Below are 26,688 nucleotides of genomic sequence, written 5' to 3' on the forward strand. Positions count from 1 at the left end.
TAGTGTTTAAACCTTCATGGGCTACAAATGGATTTCGTATAGTATTTTAACAACAACAACTACTTCACCCTTAAGCTCACAATCGGATTTGTGTGAAATTTCTTCACTCTGTGAATTCAAATTGTGTCCTGTGTAATCTCTTTGTAATGTATTTGAAGAGATGAGGCAGAGAGAGAGAATCCAAATGCACACAATTTAATAACAAAAGGCAAAAAGTACAGACACTCCAAACCTGGAAACTGGCAAATAGTCCACACAAAGAAACAGGAACATAATCCAAAGACCATGAAGGAAGGAAGGAATGAACAAAGAAGACATCCAGATAGCCCAATGGAGAAATAACTCATGACCCACAACTAAAACACAAGAGCCTAAATAGGCAAACTGAAACCAGTAAATGATTAACAGGTGGGAGAAATTAAATTAAGCCATAATGAGTCCAGGCAAAGGATTGTGGGGAATATATTTCATAATGGGAGAACAACAAAGTCAGAAGGAGTGCCCTCTGGAGGAACTCATGGGCACTCCAGCTGGTGAACGTGACAACTCTTCCTCTACGCCTCTCCTACTGGATCAGTAGATTCTGGTTTCTTCCTACAAAAAAAAGAAGGAATATGTCATTATTTCTACAGTGCAAATGATACAGAAGAATACAAAAAGCTGCTTTCTGGGTTTAGGAGGCAGCTGAATTGTTTTAATTGTTTTCAGGGGGAATTGATAGTAGAGAAAAGAATACAAATTGTGAGACAAGGGTTTAAAAAAATGGCGGTACGAGTAAGTTACATCATGACTTAAAGGAATAGTTGTCCAAAAAAATGAAAATTCGGAGATTATTTACTCATTGATGTTTACTAATGGTTTTTATGTTTTTTGGATCTGGGCAGTTTCAGGGGCCGTTTACACAACACAAAAACGATTTTTTATGCTTTTTGGTCGTTCATTTACATGACAGTGGTGTTTTGGGTCTTTTTAAAACGAGTTCCAAAGTGCACGTTTTTGAAAACGATACCATTATCATCTTCGTGTAAACTACAGAAACACGAATTTGTGAAAATGGTGACATCATGAACGTGTATTACTTGTTCAGTCTATAGGTGCGTAGTGTTTCTTTACAAAGTGGCATCGCCAACTACTGGCCTGGAAACATAATACAGTGTTTTTAATCATTTTTGCGATTAAATAATACTGGGTTTATAATAATACCATTTAATACCGGGTTTCGGTACCCATCCCTAATCAAAGGACTCATGAGGACTGAAGCTTAGCATTGTGAAATCACACACAGGAAACAGTAAATCTGTTTAAATGAAAACCTCGAAAATTGGACTTTTAGATGGAAAACACTGTTTAAAAAAAACACTGGAAGATTCATTGACTTGTGTCAAAATATAAGGGACACTTACACATGAATGTATATATGACATAATATTAAATTTCAATTTTTAATCATTTTAATCATTTTGTAACACTTCACAATAAGGTTCTATATATATATATATATATACACACACACACACACACATACATACATACATTATGGTGCTATTTGTCTGTCTTTTTTGCATCTACTTTTCTTGTATGAAATTGTCTTTTGAAATGGAGAGATGGGGTGAACCATTCCTTTAAAGAACTATATGCAGTCACTATGATCTAACATTATGTGCAAACAATGGCTCTTTGTAGGAAAACTAGTGTAGAAAAGAACAATCCTATCTCTCCAACATAAACATGGAAGGATGAAGTTAGCTTACCCATTTGAATTATTCGCCTCTTCATCCATCCCTGTAGAATCTGGCAGTTTGTGTCCAAATAGTTTACGAGCAAGGAAATTAAGCAGGCCGCAGTGGTTGGTGTAGCAGCAGAAAGCATCCACTGCTACCATCAGCACCAAGAAGATGAATATTACAATGCCCACCACACCTCCTTTCCCAAGCATCGGCTGACTGACTGCAAGAGAAAGAGGAAACAATTCATTTCACTAAAGAGTGAAAAGGGTGAACTGATTGTTTAAACACCCAAAAATGAAAATTCATTTACTCACCTTCAAGTTATTCAGAATCTGAATGATGTTATTTCTTCTGTTGAACATAAATGAAGATATTTTGAAGAATGTTGGTAACCAAACAGTTGCTGGACCCCATTGAAATTACTATGGAAGTCAATGGGGTCCATCAACTGTTTGGTTACTGACATTCTTTAAAATATCTACTTTTGTGCTCAACAGAACAAAGAAATGAATACAGGTTTGAAACAACTTGAGGGTGAGTAAATGATGACAGAATTTTCATTTTTTGTGTGAACTATCCCTTTAAGCATATAATACATTATAATATTTGATTTGCTCTGATCAGTCCTACCAGGTTGTGGGACGGTGAAGTTGATTTTGGCAGGGCTGGAGGAGCCGTTGCGGTTTACTGCATAAACTTCCATTTGATATTCAGCATTGTACTGGAGACCATTCAGCTGGATTCTGCTGGAGTTTCCAGGAAATTTATTTTCAGCCCATTCGTCATTCTCCTGGTTCTATTCGAAATGGGACATTTTACACTGATATAAGGTCTGTACTTCACATATTTAAAAAAACATGAAAGATACGATGAAGTGATTTGGCTGGACTTCAGACTGACCCCTTTGTAGCGCACAATGTAGTGTTGGATGGGAGAGCCTCCGTCTTTCAGCTGTTTAATGGGGATGGAGATTGAGTTCTTCTCCAACTTTTTCTCGCTCAGAGAAAGAACGGGGCTGTCGGGTTCCCCTAAATGAGGGAAAGAAGAAACATGAGACAGGAGGAACAAAGAAACAGTCTAACAGGTGATCTTAGGGCTGGGTGGATTGTGATCATGATATTTTTAACCTTATTTGGACAATATTTGATGTACACTACCATTCTAAAGTTTGGGCTTAGTAAGATTTTTCTTCTGCTCACCAAGGCTGCATTTATTTGATCAAAAAATACAGTAAAAACAGTAATATTGTGAAATATTATTCCAATTTAAAATAACTGTTTTCTATTTGAATGTATTTTAAAATGTAATTTATTATTTGATGCAAAGCTGAATTTTCAGCATCATTACTCCAGTCTTCAGTGTCACATGATCCTTCAGAAATCATTCTAATATGCTGATTTAAATAAAAATAGAAATCAATTGTAGTTTCATCATAAATGTTTTACTGTCACTTCTGACCAATTTAATGCATCCTAATGCAGCTGAATAAAAGTATTCATTTCTTTCTTTCTTGCTTTCTTTCTTTCTTTCCTAAAAAATCCTAATGACCCCAAATTTTTGAACGGTAGTGTATATTCTGATATTTATTGCTCTTAAACAGCTAATTTCTTAATTCAAAATGTTTAATTTAATAACTAAAATACAGTAAATAGTTAAAAATAGTAAATGCATGTTTTCCATACTAATTCACTTAATAAACACAAGGAAGACTAATGTGAAGAATGAATCATTGAATCAGAGTTTTGAACCAGTTAACTGAAATGGACAGTGTGAACTGATTCACAGAAATGAATAAAGCTTAACAACTCTCACACTGTTTTTGTTACTTAAGTTTAAAGGAAATGTGTGTAAAGTTTTCACAAACTAGTCAATGGGCAAATAAAAAGCACATTAAAATCAGTGTGAATAGTCGTTATATTAAGTTATTGGAGTATGTCAGTGTCAATCCAGTGGATAAGCTCCAAAATCATTCACAGTATAGATGTGTGAGATCAGCAGACCAACATTGATTTCATGCTGAAGGAAACCTGAAGTAGCAATTTTCTTTTTTTTCAGCTTTCTTCAGCATTGAAAACATGCAAGTAAACTAATTTTCTCACTTCTATATCACAGTAAACAATTAGGTTTGTGTTTTAGCCTATCAACTGGAGATGTATGCATTCAAAATTTTGATTTACCATCTACAAAGGAAGGTCAGAATAAGGCAATGGATGGGCCCCGGGACCAGGAGCAGGTTGTAATGCATGGAGAATGGTCATCATCAAGCAGGAGTGGTCATTTAGGTGGCAATTAGAGAAAGAATGGGCAGCGAAAGCAAATCATGAACATTTGTGATGAGCAAACAAGAACAAGAATGACGACATTAAATGAAATCAACTGCAATAAAATGTCTTATCATTATTAAAAATTTATATTGGGACTATAGACCATTGGCCACACCCAGACTGAATCTACAGCTGTTTTTTATTTTATTTATTTTTAAAAATTTGAATAGTGAATAGACAGGAGAGAATCCTGCTGATACTCACGTTCGGACTGTGTGAAGATCCTACGTTCAGTGGAGAAGTTCCCCTGGTAATGTGAGTTTTTGGCAGCAAAACGAACTGAGTACTCTGTGTACGGCTCAAGGCCCGTGATCACCAGGGGATCTACAAATGTAAGTATTTTCATCACACATTTGAATTTAAAAAAGCATCAAAATATAAACCACAGTAACACTTTATTTCGGTGGTCCATTTTAGACATTCTACTAACTATAAGTAACTTTGCAGCTACATGTCAAATAACTTTCATTAGAGTATTAGTAGACTGACTGCTTAATATCTGCTAACACTTTAATTTATTGGTCTCCCAACAGATAATCTACTGACTGTAAGTAACTTTCCAACTACATGTCAACTTATTCTACTAACTCGAACCCTAACACCTAAACCTAAACTAACGATCTACTAATATACTAATGAGAGTTAGTTGATATGTAGTTGCAAAGTTACTTATAGTTAGTAGAATGTCTAAAGTGGACCATTGAAATAAAGTGGAACCTAAACCACACCTCTTATAGTTACTTATTTACTTGTGGGCTTGACGACACTTTGACTCCAGGTTTCATCGGACGGTTTCTTCCACTGAAGGATGTACTGGGTAATAGAGGACCCTCCGTCCTGCACTGAGACAGTCTGGATGAGGACAGAAGATGAGGACCCTGCGGCCACACTGAACTGAGCGGGTGCCCCAGGCCAGGCTTGTGAGAGAGGAAGAGAAGTTGTTAATGAGAAGCAATATGAAAAGTTTATGGAGAAATAAATAAATATCAACAAACCAAAGTTTGTTAACTACATCATTATCAAATGTTATGCATGATGACAAAAAACTGTTGTAATTCTCAAGGATGCATAAGATAAATTATATAATTAATATACGTTATATGGTGAAGATTTTTGGAGCTCAAAAAGCCACTACAAAAGCCTTACTTATCAGCTGGAAGTCCTCAATGGTTGTGCCCACCGGGTTGCTGGCTATGCAGGAGTACAAGCCACCATCAGAGGGCATTACATTTTCAAGAATGAGCTCAGATCCCTCCACACTCGTCTGCCCATACGTTCGTGCAAACAGGAAAGACAATAAGAGACAGGAAGAAGCAATTAAGACCAAAGAGAAGAGTACGTGGGTCAAACTTCCTGGAGATACAGAATCCCTTCTCACCGTCACCACCATCAAAGAAAATTATAATCCAGTTATAATCCTTTTCCCATGTATTCCCACTGGTTTAAGACAAGATTTGATTACCTTTGGAAATATGTTTAAGACAATTAATAAATGTTTTGTTTTTAATTGCAAACAACAATAAATTGAGCTATTTAGATGTTTCTCACCATTTTTTCTTGGGTAGCCTTCCTGACCCATTGTATGGTTGGAGTTGGATGTCCTGTGGCATTGCAGAGCACCGATCCAGATTCTCCTGGAATAACGGTCAGCTTGCGTGGATCCAAGTCTATAGTTGGATGCTCTGAAAATGATCAATAGGACAAGCAAAAAAGAAAGTAACCCTCTGGTTCTCTTTGGTCATTTTTGACCGAAAAATGTTACGTTTTGTTTTTTTTAGAATTTTTTACTACGTCGGAATGGTATGAAACTTAGTAAAGGTTTTGGCACTTGCTGTGTGAGCGCACACACACACACACACACACACACACACAAATAATGGACATGATTCAAAAAGGTTAAATGGTCCTGAAAAAATAGTCACACTTGTGTTCTTGTGGCCGCATTGGAAATGAACGTGAGACAAATTTCATCTAGTGAAAACTTTTGGTACTGCGGCCAAACAAAATCTTACTGAAAGCTAATTTTTTTGAGATATTAAGCTCAAATTTGGAACATAACTTGTTTAGATTTATGGCTTTGATTTTCTTGCAGTTTTAGAGTAAAATGTGTTTTTGAAAATATACACTATATTGCTAAATGTATTGGGTTCACCCCTCCAAATCATTGAATTCAGGTGTTCCAATCACGTCCATGGCCACAGGTGTATAAAATCAAGCACCTAGGCATGCAGACTGCTTCTACAAACATTTGTGAAAGAATGGGTCGCTCTCAGGAGCTCAGTGAATTCAAGCGTTGTACCGTGATAGGTTGCCACCTGTGCAATAAGTCCATTCGTGAAATTTCCTCACTGCTAAATATTCCATGGTCAACTGTTAGTGGTATCATAACAAAGTGGAAGCAATTGGGAACAACAGCCGCTCAGCCTTGTAAAATCACAGAGCGGGGTCAGCGCATGCTGAGGCACACAGTGCACAGAACTCTGTAACTTTCTGCAGAGGCAATAGCTACAGACCTCCAAACTTCGTGTGGCCTTCAGATTAGCTCAAGAACAGTGTGTAGAGAGCTTCATGGATTGGGTTTCCATGGCCGAGCAGCTGCATCCAAGCCTTACATCACCAAGTGCAATGCAAAGCATCGGATGCAGTGGTGTAAAGCACACCGCCACTGGACTCTAGAGCCTGACCTCAGAAATGCGCTTGTAGAAAAAAATCAAAAATTCCCATAAACACACATCTAAACCTTGTGGAAAGCCTTCCCAGAAGAGAATGGGATGTTATTAAAGTTCATGTGCATGGAAAGGCTCTATCTGTATTGTTATAGGATGTTAAGATGCTAGTCTGCGCTAACTAGTTGACCCATTGTAATGTCAAACAATGATATAGCCATTTTTCTTTGTTAATAGTTATGACGAAAAAGTCTGTACACATCTGGCCTAAATGTTTATCTTATGTTAGAGGTTTTCAGCTTCACTTGGCATTCTGATACAGTTCCCACAGGTGCACCTACATAAAGTATAACAGTGACGCTGCTATCATGTCTTATACATAAAGCAAACTAAGGTGACACTTACCATATAGAAACGTCGTACTCCAGTCGTAATTGCGAATCAGTTTCTGGTTGATCGACTACTTCAGACGTTTCATCGTTGGACTCGGGCTCGAACTGATATGGTAAAATCGATGCCATCTTTTCTGTCCATACATTGTATACAAAATGTCTTGCAAACTGATAGCTGTCATTCATAGTAATGGGCACACGGTGCGTGCAGTAGACCAATCACAAAGGACTGGGCCATCTGACCAATCAGAGCAGTGTAGGCTCACGGAAAGGAGGGGTTTAGGGAGACTGATTCTCTGAACTGCTTCGTTTACAAAAGATTGAAAACTCAGGTAAAATTAAATGTATATTATGAGAAAACGAAATTGTTTTTTGACCTTGCATGCATTTAAACCTGTTATAGGAGACTCACAAAACAATATTAGGAACCTTAAAAAAGGCATAATGGGGCACTTTAACTTTTTAAAACTTTTTTCACTTCAGTAATAATTTGCTAAGTGATCAAAATTAAGTCTGTGCTCTAAAGCATTCAAAATTTATGACAGTTTAAGTTGGAAATTTCATTTTCAGGTCTATGCTCAAAAAGTGAATACATGGATTATAACTACAGCATAAATATAACTTAGCACCATAAAATCCTCTAAAAAAAAAAAAAAAAAACATTATAGAACTAAAATATAGTGCATTCATTTCATTGAAATAAAAAATGAATAAATCCGCTCATTTTTGACCGACACACGAAGAGCACCATTCATCTTCAAAAGCTAAACCATAAAATATCAAAATACATATTGAGCCAACTATTGCAGATATGCATTTGTGTATAAAAATCTATTTTAATATTTCCTTTATCCTACAAGAGTTTTGTTTGGGTCTGGTCCATTAGAGAGTGTTTCCTTGGAATAAATCTTTGGCTAAACAAAATTTCCAAGAAAAGGAAATAAAGTAAAAAAACAACAGTTGAGCCATAATCACATAAATTTGCTGCAGTTTAAAGTCAACATGAACATGATTTGATGAATAAAGTGAACAGGATATTCAGACAGAAAAGATAAAGCTGGTCTTGATTTTATCCATCAGGAATTGAATGACTGGATCACAAAAATGTGTGTTGCCATCCAAAAAGGGCATTATTTGTCATTTTACAACACGTATGGGCTAATTGACAGAGCTTACTTGCCATACAGACCTGAAAAATTCATTAAGATAGTAAATAGTGACAATTTTGGTATCATGTTGAACTTTGGCATTGACTAAAAACATATTATGCAGTAGGGCTGCATGATTTATCACACAATACGAAAAATAACATTGAACTTAAACACGATTATCGCTTAAACAAGATTCTTAGTGCGATTATGAAATTGCAAAGGCTGCGATTATTTTTTTATGCGCAGCTTGTCAATGAAGTATGGCTCCAAATGCTAATCCATCTGAAAGCACTGCAAGTTTGAGTCGCTTATAATGTACATTTGAAAAAGCAACACGCGTCAAACATCTTTCCAGACATGAGAAGCATTTATTCACATCTTGTCCAACAAAAGACAACATTTAATAACAGCTGAGCATCCTTCTGTGAGATGATGTGGCTTCTTAACCAGAATAAGGCAGTTGTGTGTTTATTAGTCATGTTTAATCAATCAAAGCATTTTAATCTTCTGTTTATTCAGCTACAGCGATATGACGCGTGTTATCTTCTTCTGCGGCAGGGCATATTTGGAGTTTCTGCGCAAGAGCGCCCTCTGGCTTTCAGATGGAGAAGCATTTACTACTGATCACAGAGCTGTACAGCTCTGACAAGCTGCGCATTAAAATAATCGCAGCCTTTGCCAAATCGTGTGCGGTTTAACCGTGAAAAATCGTGCAGCCCTATTATGCAGACCAACTGCCCTCATTCAATGCTTCTATGCTTTCAGCCAAGTACAAACACATCACTTCATTCAAGGTTTTGATTCTTCAAGGAAGGCCTTGTCTCACCTGAGACATCCAGAATAAACGTGGCAGAGTTTTCTCCGATCTTATTGGTAGCCGTGCAGACATACTCTCCATAATTGCTCCTGGTCACTGAAGAGATGGTGAGCTCACTCTTATCGGAGTTGAATCTGATACGGGAGTCGTCAGAGGTGGAAGGGCTGAGGGAAGAGATGCAGAAACTCAGTCTTCTTGCCACTTTTGTTCATTAATACAACACAAATATACTCGTGGGAGAAGAACTAACAACTAAGAGACAAAAGGAAGCTCCAAATATACAAAAACAGTCTGAGACTAAAAATATGAATAAACACATAAAGGCTCTGTTCCAAAACGTGAACTGCCTTTCCTTGATTTCAATAGAGTTTAATATTAGCATGCTGCTAAACTAACAACATGATAGTCTAATAAGCACAGTAATCAGTGGCATAAATTTGTTTTAAAAAGTGGGTGGGACATGAGTGTGTGGGAGGGAATGTAACAACAATTACAGAAAAAAATAACATTACAACTTAGAGAAATCAATTTAAATAGTACAATGAGATTAATTTATTGACATAAAGTCATGTTCAATGTAACTTACATCTACTTTAATACAATATATTGTTAGTCCTGAAACTGAACTTTCGCATAGACCCGGGCCGCCCCACTTTAGTTACTGTTGTTTTGTCAGACAAGCCATGACACTCCCACGCCACACATCATGTTCTCACAGAATGACAAATACATCGCGGAGCAAAGAGGACTGACAACCAGGGGCGGATCTAGAAAATTTTATATAGGGTGGCATGAGGTCTATGATGGGTGGCAACACCAAAGCAAGCGCCCATGCATAGTTTTTGGAGATTTATAGGCTGAAATACACAATTGGGTTCACAAATATTGGATTACCAGAAAGTATTCATCTATACTGTTTAAAATTAAAAATAAATAACAAGATTTCAATACCCATCATGGCACCAAGTCAAGACACTATGAAAAACTTCAAAAACAACAGATTCTAAATGAGTCTGTGCTTGTATCACAAAAGGAGATGAGCAGTTTTGTTCATATTACATCACAGGCTACTTCTATGGTATAAATCACGTTTTAGTACAAGTTAAAGAGCAACAAAAACTTTTGAATTTCCACAGTTTTGCAAGCAATTTTTGAGTCTCTGTTATTAACAGAATGTCTGTGTGTTCACCCAGAACACCCTGTCAACCACATACTCACAGATACACACCCTATCAGCCAAATACTCACACACACACCCTATCAACCACATACTCTAGCAACACCCCAGCAACTGCCTAGCAAACATCTAGCAACACTTTAGCAAACATCCAGAACATCTAAATATTCTGGCCTAACACACCAAACTATTTACTTTTTTAAACAAGACTTTAAGTTGGCTTTATGTCAATTAGCCAGCATAAATTTGTCTTTCAAACTTTTCAATCTAGTTATTGTTTTTCTTGATTGCTAACGCACAATTCATGAAACAATTCATATTTTCTCACAACTATAAACACAATCTCAAAATACACCAACTTGCACAAACCTCAAACTTCCAGGTCAAAATAAAATGTTTAGTCAAAAACCTATTCTCTTCTGACAAAATCAAACTTTGGCATCAGATGACAAATAAACAAATAAACAGACTACTGCACTGCTCAGTGAACACTAGTGAGATCAATTCACACTGTAAAAAAAAAAAAAAAAACTCTTATTGTGATTCAGGAATTATTTTGCAGCTTAATGTCTACTACACTATACAAAAATAGATGCAGATACAGTAAAATAAAACAATGAACTTTTGGAAAAAAATCATTTTCATTTTACTATTGTAAAATGATCTGGCAGTAGATGAAAAGCATGAGAAAAGTATATGTATATGAACTTGGTATGCACCACAATACAGTACACTGTCAATTACAGTACAGTAAAAAAAAGTACGATCCCTCACCTCTTTAAAGTATGGTACTGTGTATTGTAATTATACTGTATGTGTAACTTAACTTTAAAACCCCCGTAAATGATTCTTTCAGCTCTCTCTCAGATTTCCACTGGTGTGTCATAAGTTTTGCTAATGTTGTCAATGTTAAACGTTTTGAGAAATGTGTCTTTGTTTTGAGAACTGATGGTTTGGGAGACTGGGCCAACTGAATCACTTGTATTAGCAATCGAGAAAAAATAAAATATGTTTATATTCTTACCTAACTTTGCTATTAGTTTCTGTGATTAGTTTCTGTGATTACATTTCTCAGAAGACTTCTGAGTTAGCCGGGAAGCAGTCATTTCCTGATTCACGAACAAATGGAAAAACAATTCGTAAGTGAACTTGGCTGCGCTGTGGTTTTTTTTTTTTTTTTTGATCCACAAAGAACCGGTTCATAAGAGTCATTTGTTAATGAAGCTGACTACACTGGGCGCGCTGCGTGTGCGTACAGCCAACGTGTTTTCTTGCCATTATTTTGCGTTGCGCTGTCTTTTTATGTCATCACATTGAAGCGCCGCTGCTGAAAAGCAGTACTTGAAACACTGTAACATTTATATTTTTTTCTGTGATAATTCTGGGGTGGCAGATGGGGTGGCAAAGCTTTTTCTTAGGGTGGCAGTTGCCACCCCGTGCCACCCCGGTAGATCCGCCCCTGACTGACAACACGTCGACAGACAAGACAGAGCAGGTTACTTTTGGTTTGAAACAAGGTTTCAGCTTTCAAATTTTGTAATTTTTTTAAAGAAACTAAAACAATAAATACTGTTTTGTGGCTCATTAATGTGTCATGACAGATCGCTGGGTTTCAGTTCAAGCGATCTTCCTACTAGTAATAAACATGAATTAACATCAGTACACACCGTTTTTTAAGTTCACCGACGTTAATTTATTAACTCTCTTGTATGGTTTATTTGTTAGACAAACTCAGCGTCATGTTTGGTCAGATCATCTGTCAATTAAACTCCCGCGAAGGGTGAATTTCACGTCAGTGAATAAATACATAGAATTACATAAAATGCTTGTCTGACTTAATGGTCTGCTGGTAGAACTTTTAAGCGTTTCAGCGAGGTTCTAATCTGGGTTCTAATCCACCCTCGTATAGCCCCCCCCCAATTTCATTTCATTCATTTCTTTTTAACAAACGAATGAAATGAATGCTTCGCTAGTCAGCTGGAGATGTTTCATGTGTATTAGGTACATCCATGCCACGAGATGTTTCAAAAAGTGATAGGGACAATATCAACCCTGGTGAAAAGTGGTGGGGACGTGTCTCACCTGTCCCACCCACAAATTACGCCTATGATAGTAATGCTCATGGGTAAAACAGTAATATTTTAATTAGATTGAACTATATCAGTATTTTTCAGTATTGAATTAATTATGAGTCTATAATCTAATTTATGAATTGTTCTCTTTTCTTTGTATTTATTTTTAATGCATTTTAAATTGAGATTTAATCTATTTTTATTCATTACTTTTTCATGGTTATTTTTATGTCTTATGCATCTTTTATGAATATTTTTAAATACCTTTCATGTAAAGCATTTTGCATTATTATTGTGTATGACATTCATTCATGGACATAACATTCTAGCAAGGTTCTCAAAGTTATAAACAAATGTTCTTCCAGTAATGTTAATAGAACGTTCACTCAAAGTTATCTGGTCTTTAAAAATGTTCTCAAAACATTAGCACAAAAACTTTATTATAAAATAGTTAGTTCCAGTCCTTGATTCTGATTGGTCAGCAGCTGTGTTTTATTCACGATATAACACGGTTATGACCGCTTAACCCAACGGTTTTATGTATCACAGCACAACACCCTTAGTAACCACCCTTAGCAATGTAAACATGCTTGTTCTCATTGATAGTGTTCATTGAAGCTTGTATTACCTCCATCATATAGCATTTTATATATATATTAAAAAATCACTCCGCATCGTGCCTAACAATGCCCCTTAGCTGTTATAAATTCACTGTAAACCATGGCTTCTTGGGGCTTATTGCTTTATTAATACATTGTTCATGGAACTTTTTTTCTGAAATCTTTTAGCTGGACATTTGTCTAATTTTTTTTAACTAGTTTCAGAACATCGGAGAACATTCAAAAGTAATGCTCCCACAATGTTTACAAAATGATCAAATGGAATGTTCCCTTATTTTGAAAACATTTAAAAATTCAGAAATAATGTTTTCATAACTTAATATTATTTTATGAACATTAGGATGTTAGCAAAACATTCTTTTTGTTAGCTGGGTATGATGCTGCCTCTGTAGGCAGCTGACTAGGTTTTGACACAGGGCCATAGAAGTAGTCTAGATGGATTATTTGCACATAACATGTAAGAACTATAACTTTTGACTTCAAAAGTAGATTCACGGTTATAAAAAGCATGAAGGAAATATAGCATTTTCTGTTGATGTACATACAGCATCCATGTTATATTTGGAGTGGGTGCTCCTTTGACCAGGCAGACTATAGACACACTGGTATTGGGTCCGGCATGAACACTCTTTCTCTCCTCATGAATCAGTACGGTCGGTGGCTCTGGAGAATGGGATATTTAAAGTAAATATTAAGAGGACATATTCACCCTGGCCATACTTAGAACAAACACGATTAGTTCTTCTATGTTCTCACCATTAACAACAACAGAGATCGGGAGATGCCTGGTTACGGGGCGTCCCTTGATCTTGCCTTCACAGGTGTAGGTTCCACGGTCTTCCTGCTGAATTCCCACAATCTGCAGGGATCTATCTGGGAGGATTCTGAGACTACCTCGGCCTGTACAAAGAGAAGAGGGAAGGTAAAGCATGAGCAGCGTCAAAGATGCAATCTTATTACTTTACTCATGAGGAGAAGCCTTTAAAAGCCCACACGCACACTCTTAAAAGGCCAGCTCAATGCTTCATGTTTCACACTGCTCATAATTTACCTGGGGTTAACAATTAATCCTGGGTATTCCTAAGCTGACGTTTCACATCGTACATTTCTAAACCCTGGGTTAACGTTCTTATTTGCATATTTGCGGTGTCAGTGTCATTGATTGGATAAACACAGCACGCAACCTGTTTACATAGCTCCAGCATTGCGCATCCTTGTATTGCTGACTGTACTATTGAGTTTGTACTGAATGGACATTTCTGACTATGAAGGCAAGAATGAAATGGCCTCTTCTTCACTCAAATTGTCGTGTTTTCTCTCAGCATTTTTCCTCTCAGATTCTGAATTTACTGTTTATGCAAAGCGCAGTGTTTCCGTGACTGTCCAAAGCAGGTAAATATGAGTATGCGATTGGTTGTCTGTTGCTAAGCGTCTAGTGGTAACATTCTAACACCATTTAATTTCACACTTTACAAGTTTGGCACCGCAATGCGGAGCAGGGTTTCATAACCCCGGGTAGAAATCGGTGCTAGAGCTGCTTCTAAATTACAAACGTGAAACGTTCCTTTACCCAGGGTTAACAGTGGGGTTTAGAATGACAATAACCCAGGGTTAAGCGCAGTATGAAAAGCCCTAAAGTTATTTAGCCACTATCATGTCATTCCAAACAAACACAAAAGAAGAAATGTGAGGATGAGGAAATAATGACAGACTTTCCATTTTGGGGTGAATTGTTCCTCTAAGGTTGTCAATGGTTGTCAATTTACCTGAAATGGGGCAGGACTGAATGTTTCGTCCTAATTCTCACCATCAGACAGGTACAAAAAACACTAAACCAAATTGTTCATCGATGCTACCCAAATACTAGCAAGAAACATCTCTCGATTTGACTGCAAAACAGTCAGAAAACAAATGCACAGGCCCCTCCCACCCCATCACCGTCCTGCCAACTGCAGGCATCACATTAAGCTAGGAAGGTGAGGAGACCCCCATACCACATAAAAGATTGGAAGAACCTGCAGCATGGTCACCCCCCCTACCGTCATCATTCACGATGCGATCGTTCCGTAACCAGTAGACCTCCACATCGGGTTTGCCAGAGACCATGCAGGGAATGGTCACAGTCTGGTTCACCAGAAATTCATGGTACGTCCGTGTCTTGCCAAAGTCTGGTGCTTCTGATTGTAGGACAGAATTTTACACAAGAATCATTATGAAGATTCACTGCTTGACAGAAAAATAAATGTCTTCAGGAACAAGAAACAGAACCTACGGTAGACATAAAGCTGGTAGGTTGTCTTCTTTGTGCCGTGTTCATTTTCAAACTGACAGGTATAGATTCCACTGTCACTTAACTCAATGTTCTTCAAGGTCAGTGCACTCGAAGACTCATCAGTTTTCTTGACTTCATGAAGATCTTCATCAACCTCTTCATCATCCTTCAACCAAATGATGTCTCCCTCTGAATCGACTGATCCGCACAATAGAGCATATGGAAAGACAGAAAAGAATAGAAAACACCTTCTTGGTTATTTTATGTTATTCAGCAACATTATACCTGATTTATTAAAATTTTTTAAATATTTTTAAAGGCCCTCAAAATATTTGGACCCATGAAAATGTATTAATATCAGTGCATTAGATAACTAAACATCAAACCAATTAAGTGGCAGTTATTTTGAAGCAATAGATAACGAATGATCACAAAATGAAAAAAAAGTATTGTTGACACTTGAGGAGAACTGATCTATATAACAAAAATCATCTTGAGCCCTGATTAGTTTAAATTCCCTGTGGGGGAAATTTTAAGTTTCTGTATAATTTCCATATGATTTTACTTATATGCTTATGGTTAAATGATTTTGTTTTTCTCAGAAGTGTTTAAGTATGCATTCTTTGGGTGACAAGTGGAAAAACACTGAAGTGATAAACATGTTCCTAATATGGTAAAAGGACAGAGGCTTCAGCCTTGGAGGTCAGAGATATAAAAGTGAAGGGAAGCTTTCATTCTTTGTCTTACACTCTGCAGCTACTTGTGTTTCTGTATGACTATCTGACCTTTCTTGCAAGAAATAAAACCTTTAAAGATAATTGGATGTGTTTATCTCTTATGCAGTAAGAGTCAGTTGATTTTTTGCCACAACATTCCCAAAACAACATCATTTTTTTTGCATATTTTGTAAGTCATTGAGACATTTTTAAGTGTGTTCAGATATAATTTGGGGCCATTCTTTGTGTCCATTATTCAGTTTTTACAACTAAACACACCAACCTTTGCACAAGAGCAGAACTTGGCTTCCCACCTGCACATCAGGGTCACTAGCGATGATGTCTAATTTAGCATCTAAAATGAAAGGAAACACGTTCCACAAATTATGAACAATAACTTCTACACAAGTTTTATCAGTGAAACCATAGATAGAATAATAAATGCTGAAAATTCTGATTAATTTTCACGCCAAAGCACTGTTTTACTGAAGAAAAGAGACAATGAACACTGGAAATGACCGGCTTCCCCTACAAAGCAACATTTCTTCCAGTATGGGTGATCAAAGACGTCCACAAAGAATAGAGCAACAGTAATGGCAACATTTAATGGCAAAACAATTTCTTTTCAACGGGCAACATTCTTTTCAAGGGCAACTCCTTCACAAGAGAAAGTGAAAGTACATTTATCTGGATATTGCATGTTTTATATATATATTAAAATAATTATATGTTATAAATTTACATGTTTTATTTGTAACATGTTGAATTTTCATGGCAAAACAAAAATAAATACATTTAAAAGGATATAAAGACAATTAACAAGATAAATAGCTAGCTATATTTCTATACAAATTTCTGAAAATGCTTATCTTTTCTGATTTAATACAAAATTTTCAATACAAGTGATATTGTCAGCAAAACAATATGAAAATGAAAATTGTAATATTAATACTTGCTTTACCTAAAATTTAAATAGGTTCTCACACTTTTGGACCCCACTGTATCTAAAAAGCAAATCAATATGTAACAGAGAAATTAAATTGCACTTAAAGGTTAGGAAAGTAAATCCCAGCTCACCTATTAGTCTTGAGCATACAAGGAGGAGTCCACACAGTCTGAGTAAAGTCATGGTTGCAGTCTTCTCTTCCTGCACACCTCTCTCTGACAGGCAACAAGTCCCCCAAGATTTTATATGCTATGGCGGCCCTCCCCTCCTGCGCACCGGATGAAACGAGCCCTGCTGTCCCCGTCACTCGATGAAGGGAAGATATTTTATCTCACGATCTTGCATTTTATTGAAGATGATTAAAAACGTGCACACACGCTACCAAACGACTTGAGAAAAATGTAAAAAAAAAAAAAAAAAAAAAAAAGGATAATTATGATGCTTTAAATATTAAGTAATATATAATAAACAAACCAATGAATATATAAATAATTTTAATTTGTTACATTAAAAATGTTAACTTAGCATTTTATGATTTATGATATGCAGGTTTGCTGTTGTACAGAATTAACCACAGGCTGATATTTAGTACAAGTACAATATTGCTTTTATATATTTATATAAACAAGCAGATAACGTAAATTTTCCTTAAATAAATCGCATGTTTAGCATCAAACCTATGTCGCCAAACAAAGCAGAGACTGAAACCCAGTCTGGAATTCCGCATACGAGTGGAGTGGAGCGACATCCCCTCTGCACTCAAAGCGTCTGTAACCACTCCGCTCGAACTCCACTCCGTAGTTTACACTTCCACTACACCCAGCGACTAGCGAGAGAAAAAGTGCGATGAACCGAGAGAAACCTGAAAATAACAGAACTACACTTCATATTGCGAGAGTACGACAGCGTTTTAGTGCCACGTAAAAAAATAAATCTAAGATTACGAGATAAAGTCATAGCAATTCGAGATTAAAGTCGGAATATTTTAAGAATAAAGTCGTAACAATACGAGATTAGTCGTAATATTTTGAGAATAAAGTCAAAATTACGACAATAATGTCGAAACTTTACGAGAATAAAGTCAAAATTGCGAGAATAAAGTGTAAGATTACGAGAATTCGCAATATTTTGAGAATAAAGTCAAAATTACGACAATAATGTCGAAACTTTACAAGAATAAAGTCAAAATTGTGAGAATAAAGTGTAAGATTACGAGAATAAATTCGTAATATTTTGAGAATAAAGTCAAAATTACGAAAAAAAAAAAAATTAACAGTAGCTATTGCAAGAAACTTCTTAGCTTCTATGAGAAATGGATGTGGAGGATTTAGTTAAGGAGCTGTTTACGACAACTAAAAACGGAAAACTTTTTATGGGTTTTGGCCATTAATTTACACGACAACGGCGTTTTGGTGGCCTGAAAATGCAAACTTTTGAAAACAGGTTTCAGAGTGTAAGTTTTTTTAAATGATACCGTTGTCATCTCCGTATCCACCTTATTCCGACGCCCCATGACGCTTTGCGCGAATTATGGGTGTAACTTCCGTTAAGCTGTAAACAGTCAGTGAAAGGCTGGCTCTATGAACGCAATAATACGTTTTATTTTTAAACTGGGTACAATGAGATGACATTATTCTACTCACCCTTCAACCAACAAAAAAATTAAAAGGACATTTAAGCATCAACAAGGTACTTTCAACAGGCCATGAAAAAGCGAAATTCTTTCCACAGCAATAACGGACGAGTTAAATATAACTATGATATATATCTGTATTGTGTAATATACGTTGCCTTAATAAAAAATGTTCATGAACTTCAGCATTGTGTGATATTATTTCAAAGTGATTTCCATCATTTTTACAGATAATAAATTGTATTTACCTGTGAAAACAAACCTGTAAAGAGACGTGAGGCTTTGAGGAGAAAAACGAGATTCTTCGTGCATTCCAGTGAATTATTAATGGGATATATCGTAAATTATATCGGGAGAACAGACCACAAATGTGCAGTATATGTTGTCCTTTTTCATACTATTACAGCGGTATGCAAAGGGACAAAAGAAAATAATCACGAGGATTGAAAGCAGTGACTGAAAAGAGCTCTTGCCATAGATATTCTTGTTATAACATGTTATGTTAAAATACCAAGCGTTACGTTATTCTCATGATGTCTGAAAATAAAACATGAAAGAAAAATTGACAGCTCATTCAGTCAAACTGACAGATAAGATTTAGGGCAACCTTATGATTTAAAACGATTCGTTTCAGTCTTTTTAAATGGAAGTTCCCCAAACCGGAAGTGCAACCCATAATTCGAAACGCAGTAGGCTAGTCAGGAATAAGGTGGATAAACTGCAAAAACGCCAATCTGTGAAAACGGTGACCTCATGCACATGCGTATTAAGTGTTTAGTCTATCAACCTTTTTTTTTTTTAAATGTTTTTTCTGTGAGTGTGCGAGACTTACGATTTATTAGCCGCTATTGGGAAATAACAAGAAGAATATCAAAGTGCAGTAAACTGTAAAAAAATAAGGTGGATAGGCATGTGCGTTTGGCGTGAGAGCCTGAACGCGTATGCACAGACGCGTACGTAGTTTTTCTTTGATAAACGACATCGCTAACTACTTAGTCTCACGTAGCCAGACCTTCAGAATGACAGCAGAAAGTCTAGACTCTATCGCAGCTTTCACTGGCCAAGGACCGCCCAAGAGGACATTTGACTGACATGTAACGCAACCAATCAGTTCGTTTTGTTCCGCGTCATGAAAATGTAAAAGTCGATGTCCCTACAATAACAGACCAACCTGCATCTAATAAATTATTCATTCAAGAACGTTGTGCAAGTTTACTGCAACAATGGAGCTGTGAACTTCACATACTTTTGAAAATCCAGCATTTCGTTGATCCTGGTAAGCGTCAATTGTCACAGTTGTAAACACAACAGTGTTTTTCTTCCACTAGGGGGTTTGGTGTCACGGCATTTGTTTCCAGGCGGATCATTAAAGAACGCGACACACACGTCTCCCGGACATCCTGTAGAATTCAACCAACCAGATGATGACTTTGAAAATCCTGAAGTGTTTCCAGTTAAGTGTCCCATATGCATTAGACGTTCAGCCAGCGGTCCGTAGGAGTGACATCTGAGGCTGAGACTACTAACTACTTGACTGGCATGTGTAATACGTTTTAGTCATTTTCGCGGATCCATGTGAGCTGGGATAGTTTTGATAACGTCACCTGTACAAAGAAAAAACTTTTCTGTTTTTAGTACATCATTGTCGTGTAATTGTACTCTTAATTGTACTTTAAGGTAGGATTTTAGAATTTAGAATTATGTCACAAGAGTCATTCGATCCTTCCTCGGCCCTCATTCCCTACATTAGTCCACTGTAAATCCCAACACAACAGAAGATTAAATGCTAAAACTTCTCTCCGTATATTAATCTTGTGAAATAACATCCAAAATAACATTTATTTTCACCATTTATTTTCCATTTGCAGTCTGACGCAAAGCATGCTGGAAACTAGAACTCTGCTGCGCTCATTCACTTTAAGTTAATCTTACTAGTTCAAAGCAGTACAATGAACTTTTAGTTATATTTGAGTGAAATAAACTCAATTCATTTGGTTAATTTCACTGTTCGTGTTTACATGATGAGCATCTTGAGAATTTAGTGAGGCTTGTGCCTTGACAGCAGGGGGCGCTACAGACTAGCGCCACAACATACCGTTTGAGCCTAAACGCCATAAAAACCGTTGGCTACAGATGAGTCAAGATGTGCTGACAGTCACAAACGTTCACCAGAGTATTTATACTATATCCTCAAGTGGTATCATACAATTTATAGCTGTATTGGAAAGTTTTCTGGAGATTACATGCTATTCTTCTATTTAGTAGTTTGCAGAAATCGTCAGCAGAAACTGTGTTTCAGTAAATAAACATTATCTCTACCCCCAATGCTTTAAATCTAACAGGATTTTCTTATCATTTAAGTATAAAATAATGGAATTAAATTACAAGCACTGATTTAAGGAAGTTTCCACCACGGAACAAGGATATCCGTTACTGATGCAATTAGGCCTGTCATGTGAAGCTTACTGAAGCATCTAAAGAAACAAGTGATTTCTTAGACAAAACCACTGAAGGGACAACACATGTTTTTCATTAGCATATTTCTGCAGCTGTCTCTATCAGGCGAGTTTCTGTTTTATTTGAGTATTTTTTTATTTGTTGATAATATAATTGAGTAATTAGTGTCTATTCTCAACCTTTTTGACTCCAAGACGAAATGTGCTAAGATATTTCTGCTGTAATGACAAAGCTGCCATTTTCAAACTTTTTATTAACATAAACTAGGAGGGGAAATATGCTAAAACAATTAAATAAAATATTTATAAATCATTAAAATTAAAATAAATAATTTCAGGGTTCAAACTTTTTATGGCCAAAGAATTTACATGAAGTTTCCAGTCATTCATGGTTAAGTGTTTCTGCCCAATACAATATTTTAGAGCTTGACATAACTATAAATAATAATAATAATAAAAAATCATTCTCAGGTTTCCCAAGCCCATGGAACACTGGGTCTTAAATTACATTTGTTGAAATAACATATTAAAATAAGAAAAATGATTTTTAGCTGTTTTAGTAGCTTATGATAAAGCTTTTAAAGATTATAAAGATTTGTCTTATTTTAAATAATTTTAAGCCATTTTTGTGACTCCCTTGGAAGTGTGCTGACTGCTGAGGTCCCTTGGTTTAGAACCACTGGACTTTACAATTTACTGCTGTACTTTTTGGTCAGATCTGATCATTGATAGTCTGTTAGAATAATCTGGAGCAGTGATTAGAATCAGAGCAATGATGACTTACTGGAGCCTTAACAAACATTTTTGTGTGTTTCAGCTGCTCTGGCTTCATGGTCAGTTTCATACAAACCTCGTTCCATATGTGTTTTCGAAAGATCATCTGTGGATTTCACCTGCTCATTTGATTATCCATCTTTTCACACACTTAAAACTACAAAATGGTTCAAACCAAATAAACATCAGAAACAAGGCGGATCACAGCAGGGAATATTTGTCCATCACTCAGAGGCGGCAGAGATTGACCAACTGTACAAAAACAGAACAGTGTTTGCAAACCAAGACAAAAACTGCTCCTTGCAATTACACAATGTCTCCAAAAGTGACATTGGAAAATATTTCTTTAAACTTGAAACAAATTATTATCATGGAAAATATACTGGACCAGGTGGCATATACCTCAACGTAGCAAGTAAATGAAAGGCCAAATTTTTTATGACATAAAAACAATCCCTGTTGTAAAGTCACCAATGTTGTGTTCTGGATGCTGGTGAGCTGGTGTCCCCACTAGCTTAACCATCCAGATTTCCTTGGTCAAACCAGCTTCAATCAGTAGGACTATGTTGGTCAAACCAATTTCATGAACAATTTCAGTTCTGCTGGTCTACCATTGCAGACCAAGATGGAATCTGATGCTGGTTTAGCACTGGTGACCTTTATTTTATTTTATTTTTTAATGTCTGATTTCTGATTACATTTCATTAATCTACACCACTTTTAACAGTTCTACCTTTTAGAGTAACTGTGACAACACAAAAGATGAATGGACACATCCATGAAGGAGACTCTGTGACATTGAGATGCAGCACAGAAAACTGTACCCCGGAACAAGGGCCGTTTGCCTGGTTTAAAAACCACCTTCTGCTTCCACTAGCCACTGAGATTGAGCTCCAAATCTCTTCTGTCTCTCACAAACTCCTGTGGTCTGAAGAACAGCAGCACAACTTCAGCAGATGAACTATTGCTTGATGTGAGATGTATGTTTACATTTAGACACAGTTTGGGGTCAGTAAGATTTTTTAAAACAGAAATGAAGAAGCTACTATTATTCAACAAGGACACATTAAATTGATCAAAAGTGACAGTAAAGGCATTTATAATGTAACAAATTGTTTCCATTTAAAAAAAATGCTGCATATATGGACCAATCAGTAGTAGATGTCACAGTTACTGCAGTTGCTAGTGCACTATGGTGTCAGAAAAACGGTGGTAACAAGTGCACTTTTTTTCTCAGAATTGCGTGATATAAACAAACTCTTTATTTAAAAATCACTGGACTACATAAAAAGAATCGACAAGATGTTTCGGTGTTCATCCAAACACCATCTTCAGTTGTAAAAACACCGGAAGTAACTCTGACAAATATCACATGTAGAAGTCGAACACCGAAACGTCTTGTTGTTTCTTTTCATGTAATCCAGTGATTTTAAATAAAGAGTTTGTTTGAACATTTTATAACTTGGATGTTTTAGAAAGTCATCAATCTACATAGAGCGATATAAACTCACAATTCTGAGAAATAAAGTCAGAATTGTGAGATATAAACTTGCAACTAAACGCTAGTTGTGAGTTTACTAACTAAAGCTAAACGTTAAACGGACAGACATGGACTGATGAAACCAGCGATGTTTAGCGTACTATTAAAGCATGAATCTGATGTAAACAATCGATCTAGCCTACATAATATTCACATATGTTGTTCATAGAGGACATAATGTAAGCCCTACAGTTACAGCATGAAATAATATTTAAAGCTATAACTTTTAACATAGATAACATTTAAACCTATAACATTTTTAATCTCACAATTCTGAGAAAAAAAGTCAATTGGAGCATATATATTTTCTATTTCATGGCTCCGCCCACAAAATATGTCATTGCTGTTTACAAACACCAAACTAGTTTATAGAAGGTGTGTTCGACTTGAAGTGGCTATGCACAGACCGATCGGTGTATGGCATCAAAGTACCACAGGACTGATTATAGAGCAGACAGTTCTGTATGCTTTTGAATCGCTCTCGCTGTACTTTGATGTCACACACACCTGATGTCTTAAAAATCGGTCACTTAGGAGGTTCCTTTGCAGCCTTTTAGGCAGCTCACTATTGGGAAAAGAGCAACAGCTACTGACCATTATTTCCATGTTAAATATGGATTTCTAAAAATGAGGAAGCTAGATAGTTTCAGAATATTTCTCTAGGCAACATTTCATTTTAACTGCACCATTACATACAAATCTTTCAAAGTTCTCTTACAAATACCAATCCTGTTGCTTCTCCCCACAGATAGTCCGAAGAATGTCGAAATAACCATTTTGACATCTGGAAAGATAGAACAAGGAAACTCACTGACTCTGATCTGTAAGAGCAATGCCAATCCTGCAGTGACAAACTACACTTGGTTTAAGATCAGAGATGGGAACATCTCTTCTATAGGATTTGATTGTGAATTCTCCATCAAAGCTGCCAGTCAGAAGGATGATGGACAGTACTTCTGCACGGCCAAAAATGACATGGGCTCTCAAAACTCTACGATCATAGCACTGAAAGTCGAAGGTAATAGGGAATATTTCAAGTCTTAGGTTGTGTTTGGAATGCAGTATGTACTGTATACTGCCTGTAATTTATAAAAAAATATGTGAGGGGTGTCCAAACTATTTTTCCATTTTAAAATGTAATTTTGAATAAAAAATAATGTTAATAAATGCAACTTTGGTGACTGTTAACCCAAATTTACCCTCTTTTTTTTGTTGTTTGTCTGTTTCTATAGTGCCTAGAAATCGACATTTCTTGCTGACTGAAACAGCTGTGTTTTTCTTTGTAATAGTTGTACTGTTAGTCCTGTTTAGTCTCATTATAAGGTGAGTGGATGAGCGGCATGTTGAAATGCTGAGAGAAATGACATTACACAAGCCCTTGATCATCACTTCCCATCATCATTTACTGCATTCAGTCTTGCATTGCTCTGATTACATTAATAGCTGTGTCAGACAAGCATGCAATCATCTTACGCAACATCTTGCACTAGCAGTTGAAGGATCTAAGGGTTTTCAATAACAAGCTGTGTGTTTTACTTTAAGAAAGCAACCATACATTGGTGTTTTATGTTCTTTGTTTTTATATTAATTTTTTAATCATTTATAATCAGTAGTCTTTTGATTTATCATTTATTCATATTATATTTGATTTACATCATTTATCATTTTATTATTATTATAATTTTATTCGTTTATGTCATCGTATGTTTTTATATTTTATATTACTTATTTCCTTTCTGTTGTTTAATCTTATGATTGTGTGGTTTGAAGGGATGTTTGTCTTCACGGGTAGGCGATAAGAGAATGTCTCCATTTCAAGGTTTTTATCATCACAGGATGATGTTGTGAAGCAGTAATTTTCAATTGTTTTTCCCTTGGTACAATAACACTTGTTGGAATTGTACTGGTCAGATGAAGTCAGAGCACTGAGTAGTGTAACATCTAGACGGACTCTGAGCATTGAAACACACGCAACTAAGATTATTCTATAAACTCTGCTCTTTTATTATCATCACTTCGTCTCCTGCTTCTGCTCTTCCCTAGCTTTCTCAGTCAAACTCTCAGGCTGATAGAAGACCGTTAAGAGAGTACTGAGGGACAAGACTTTCTGATGACAGGTTTTTCTGGGTTGCACACACCAGACAAATGGATATATTTTGACAAGATCCGGTGTCTGGGGCTAGATTTGATATTTCTGACGTGGAGATTCCATCCAATAACCGATTTACATGAATCATTGTTTCTTAATCTTGTGACTAGAGTGTGGTATTCAGATCATTTTGAATTATTAACACCTAATAGTATAATTACTTTTAATTGGATCTTAATTTTATGGATTTTGATGGCAAAGAGGTCCCAGAAACATATAGATATTTTGAGTTATGATTACAAACACATCATGTAAAGCTATATTGCAAATCTGTTCACATCTTTACAGTAGGAAACAGATTACACCAAAGAAGCAGCCCACAGAACAGGTATTACATGAACAATTCATCTGATTGTAAACATGCATGAAGCCTCTGTACTTGTAAATCTGGTTACACATTATATTGATGGTCCATATTAGACGTTCAACTAAGTTTGCAAATACATGTCAACTAACTCTCAGTAGAGTATTAGTAGACTGTCTGCTTAATATCTGCTAACACTATTTTGATGCTCCCCAACACACATTCTACTAACTATAAGTAACTTAGCACAGTGTCGATCCTACACTTCTGGGGGCCCTGTCAGTGCATTCTTAAAAACCCCAAAATTTTCATAATCTCTATTTTTGATAGTAGTAATGCTCTGGCACCATCTAGCTGTCAGAAAAACTATAACACACAGCCGAATTCGCTTTTTAAATGCGCGATTTACTAACGAAATTACAGCATGATAAACAATAATAATTAAAAAAAAATATGCTAGGTTGTTTAAACCCAAATTTGGGGTCGAATATGGACAAACCCAACCATTGGGTTACATATTTTTAATTACATTTTTAACCCAGCGGTTGGGTTTGTCCATTCTGACCCAAATCAACAACCCAGCATTTTTTAGAGTGAAGAAGGCTTAGGTAAACATACAAAAATACATAAATAATTCTCTAAATGAGCTAATTTTAGACTATGGCCATTGTTTTTAAAGTCCCTGATAAAAAAAAAAACAAACAGCATATGCTGGTTAGGTATGTTTTGAAGCATGGAAGCTGGTTTATGCTGGTCATGAGCTGGTTTAAGCTGGCCAAGTGCTGGTCCTGAGCTGGAGCTAGTTGCTTACAGGGTTAGCTCACCCAAAAATGAAAATTCTGTAATTTATTACTCACCCTCATGCCGTTCCACACCCGTAAGACCTTCGTTCATCTTCGGAACACAAATTAAGATATTTTAGTTGAAATCCGATGGCTCCGTGAGGCCTACA

At 36.3% G+C, this 26,688-nt stretch overlaps 2 protein-coding genes and 1 pseudogene across 3 annotated transcripts in view; 2 read left to right on the forward strand and 1 right to left on the reverse strand.

Annotated features, from left to right (window-relative positions):
• Positions 1-26,688, forward strand: part of cd22 (cd22 molecule) — a 35,403-nt gene that overhangs the window by 6,895 nt on the left and 1,820 nt on the right. The window lies entirely within an intron of this gene.
• LOC127497010 (neural cell adhesion molecule 1-like) lies at positions 180-17,171 on the reverse strand. Of its 2 annotated transcripts, none has more exons than XM_051865083.1 (15): positions 17,012-17,171; positions 16,218-16,289; positions 15,219-15,416; positions 14,986-15,123; positions 13,703-13,846; positions 13,492-13,609; positions 9,087-9,241; positions 5,600-5,733; positions 5,198-5,315; positions 4,801-4,968; positions 4,256-4,375; positions 2,628-2,755; positions 2,358-2,523; positions 1,752-1,947; positions 180-594 (listed from the first exon to the last, which is right to left on the reverse strand). In XM_051865083.1, exons 1-15 carry the CDS (start codon positions 17,061-17,063, stop codon positions 555-557), a joined length of 1,947 nt encoding a protein of 648 aa, XP_051721043.1. In that variant the 5' UTR covers positions 17,064-17,171; the 3' UTR covers positions 180-554. The 2 variants fall into 2 exon arrangements, with proteins under 2 accessions (XP_051721043.1, XP_051721041.1); XM_051865081.1 differs by having other exon boundaries at positions 14,941-15,123.
• Positions 20,984-25,297, forward strand: LOC127497013 (B-cell receptor CD22-like; annotated as a pseudogene).

The sequence above is a fragment of the Ctenopharyngodon idella genome, chromosome 16 (genome assembly GCF_019924925.1).
Source record: "Ctenopharyngodon idella isolate HZGC_01 chromosome 16, HZGC01, whole genome shotgun sequence".
NCBI classification, from domain to species: Eukaryota; Metazoa; Chordata; class Actinopteri; order Cypriniformes; family Xenocyprididae; genus Ctenopharyngodon; species Ctenopharyngodon idella.